Genomic DNA, 2775 nt, shown 5'->3' with positions numbered 1-2775 from the left:
AAATATCGCGATATATCGCAATATCGATATTTTGGCACACCCCTAATACACGGTAGTTATCTTTTTATTCAAGGCTGGTTGTTTGATAAAACTTTAGACTGAATGTGGTGTCTGTACTCACTGACAGGAGGGGTTATCTCAGGGGATGAGGCATACTGATCAATCACTTTCTCCCTGTAGATTGTCTGTCTTTCTCTCATTTTTGTGATTATAGATCTGAGCTGGTCGTCTGAATATCTGTTGATGACGATGGGCGGAGGCGGAGGAGGTGCCTCTTCCTGTCTGAAAAACAATGATGAAAGATAGGTTCAATATACTGATAACATTTAGGATAAATAGAGTATCCTTATATAACCTTATGACCTGTTGCCCTCAGCATACCCGTAGATAAAAATAAGCATAAACAATTTCACCCTACAGGCTTATCGAATGATTTATAGTTTTGATCATTCCTGCGGGCCATCTGGTGTCCTGTACAGATTTGGCTATTTTCACCCATAGAGCACCCATATCTACTTATAGGTGCATAACAACAATGTGTTGCAGAGCATATGTGGGAAAGTACTGGACCAACGGTTGAGGGTTTACATCCAGCGGTCTATGGCAAGCCTTTAAGACATTACTAGTTAACTAGTAAGAGAAAATATGTTCCACTGGTAAACTAGTTGTTCTTTTGGCATTACTAGTTAGGCTTAAAACAGCCTGATATCAAGGATATCTATTAAATGGTAAAAAGGCTTGCCATAATCGTCCAACATTCAGCTGATTGGAGGATATTTATACAACATTACTATCTATACTTGCTGCTTTGTTAAAATACTTTTTAGCTAGGATTTGACAACTGTAGCTGGATGAGGAGAGTTCATAGTTATTTGCACTTAAACAGTCCATTTGGTTGTTACAGATTCCTTGAGCTGCCGTTGGGCATCACATCCGCACCTGAAGTGTACCTCAAAACAATTCACGGGATCTGTGAAAATCTAAACGGGGTGGAGATTAAAGTGTTGAAAGCAAGAGGTTAAAGAAGCTTAAAGACTGACATAGAGAATCCTCAAAGTATTTGCCACTGAAAACATGTAGAGGCCAAAATGTACAGATTTAATATGAAGGTATCTTATACAAGGAAGTAGTGAGCATATCCAACCCAACAGAAAGACTTGCACTTGTAAGACATTTCACAAAAAAAAAAAAAAAAAAACCTGAATGGGAGTAGAAACACGAGCTTGAGAAGATATGAAATGACTGAGGTAAACTTCAGATAAAGGGCACTGTTACAGTGGTGAAATTATGAAACTGAACAAAACCTGAAAAGATGTACCAAAACTTAGCACAAAAAGTTAGTTTTTATAATTGTATTGTAATAATTGTATATCTGTACAAATATTTCTTTTGTTTCAGCCTGGTGCAAAACAAAGTGTGGCATAAATGTGATTGTGTTGCCCCCTTGTGGCTGAAAGTGATAACACAGCTGACTGAATTGATTCGTTTTTATGTCTTTATCAATGTATTTTGAGGACCCGCTCCAATTAAAATTCTATCTTTGGTGTTTTAACTTGTTCTTGTAGCATTTTTCTCATAATGGAGGACATGTATAAAGAAAAATAAGATTAAAACTGCATTTCTAAGTATTTTTTTTGTGGTAAATCAGGAGCAGATAAAAAAAAAAAAAACCTCCTTTAAAAAGATACTATTTGCTCAGTTTTGATGCATCCAAATAGATCAAATAGATCCATTCACAATCTTGGTTTTCCTCGTCTGAGCTGGTATCTGGATCAAAACTATACAGCAGTATAGCTCAGATACTGCTCGCCATTTTTGTGGCACTGCTAATGTTAGCTTGGGGTTGTGTGTCCCAGCAACAGACTGGCCACCTATTCAGGGTGCACCCCGCCTTCGCCCAACTGTAGCAGGGTAGGCTCCAGCAACCCCCTGACCCCAAAAGGGATTCAAGACACAAGCTGAAGTGTGTAAATAAGTTTATGCATACCAAAAAAGTCATGATCAAGTTGCTGTTTATGAATACACAGTGAAAAAAAAAACTTTCACCAAAATGCACACAAATTTGAGGTAGATCATCAGATCATTGCATCCTCTAGTTAAAACAATTATCGGCTCACAGAGTTAAAGTCTAAACAGGTGGCGCTGCAGTATCACCTCGGATCACCTCCGACCTTGTGACAATCCTCCAACTCGTTAGTCAATGACAAAACCCCAGCTTTACCATCAAATATTTATAAACCACTCATGCATCATTTACAGTGAGTCAGATTTGGAAATCTGACTTTATCACTGAGATGATTAACAGTAGCCGTTGCTTTACCTCTGTGGCTGTCATGGCTGAGCCAGAAGCAGCTCCGATGAGCTTCTTATGCTCGAAGAGCCGAAAATCTTTTAATCCCCTTTCAGGTCATTCCTCAGTTAATACACATGCTGCAATGGAGGATAACACTTTGGGAGGCTGTGTACACCTGTGACAGCTTTCTCTGTCTCTCTCCAGTAACTTATCAGGCGATCTGATTCATCCGCGGACGCTGACTCTGCTTTGGCTGACTCCTGATGGTTGGTTTACACGCCCAATAATGAGGAATAAATGATAATTTTTAGTACTATTAATTGCAGTAAGACCAAAGCTATGACAGAGCAGATGAGTATTGCAGTTGAAAAAACAGCTGAGAACAGAAATAAAGTAGTGTGATTGAAGGCCTTACCCCTCAGCTTGGTTGGGGTTTGCTGGAGCTGGGGCAGCGGCTGGAGCTGCAGCTGGTGCCGGGGCGG

General features: G+C 39.6%; 1 protein-coding gene across 1 annotated transcript in view; it reads right to left on the bottom strand.

Annotated features, from left to right (window-relative positions):
- The window catches only part of LOC112151275 (cyclic nucleotide-gated cation channel beta-3), a gene marked incomplete at its 5' end in the record, with an annotated part of 9498 nt that extends 6728 nt beyond the window's left edge, over positions 1–2770 (bottom strand). Inside the window, 2 exons of the mRNA XM_036217526.1 lie at positions 122–282; positions 2709–2770. Of these exons, the coding sequence (XP_036073419.1) occupies positions 122–282; positions 2709–2770 (223 nt within the window). The remainder of the gene's footprint in view (positions 1–121; positions 283–2708) is intronic.
- Positions 2771–2775: the final 5 nt, after the last annotated feature.

The sequence above is a fragment of the Oryzias melastigma genome, linkage group LG20 (genome assembly GCF_002922805.2).
Source record: "Oryzias melastigma strain HK-1 linkage group LG20, ASM292280v2, whole genome shotgun sequence".
NCBI classification, from domain to species: Eukaryota; Metazoa; Chordata; class Actinopteri; order Beloniformes; family Adrianichthyidae; genus Oryzias; species Oryzias melastigma.
Note: the sequence above shows the minus strand (reverse complement) of the source record. Positions and strands in the feature narration are given on the sequence as shown.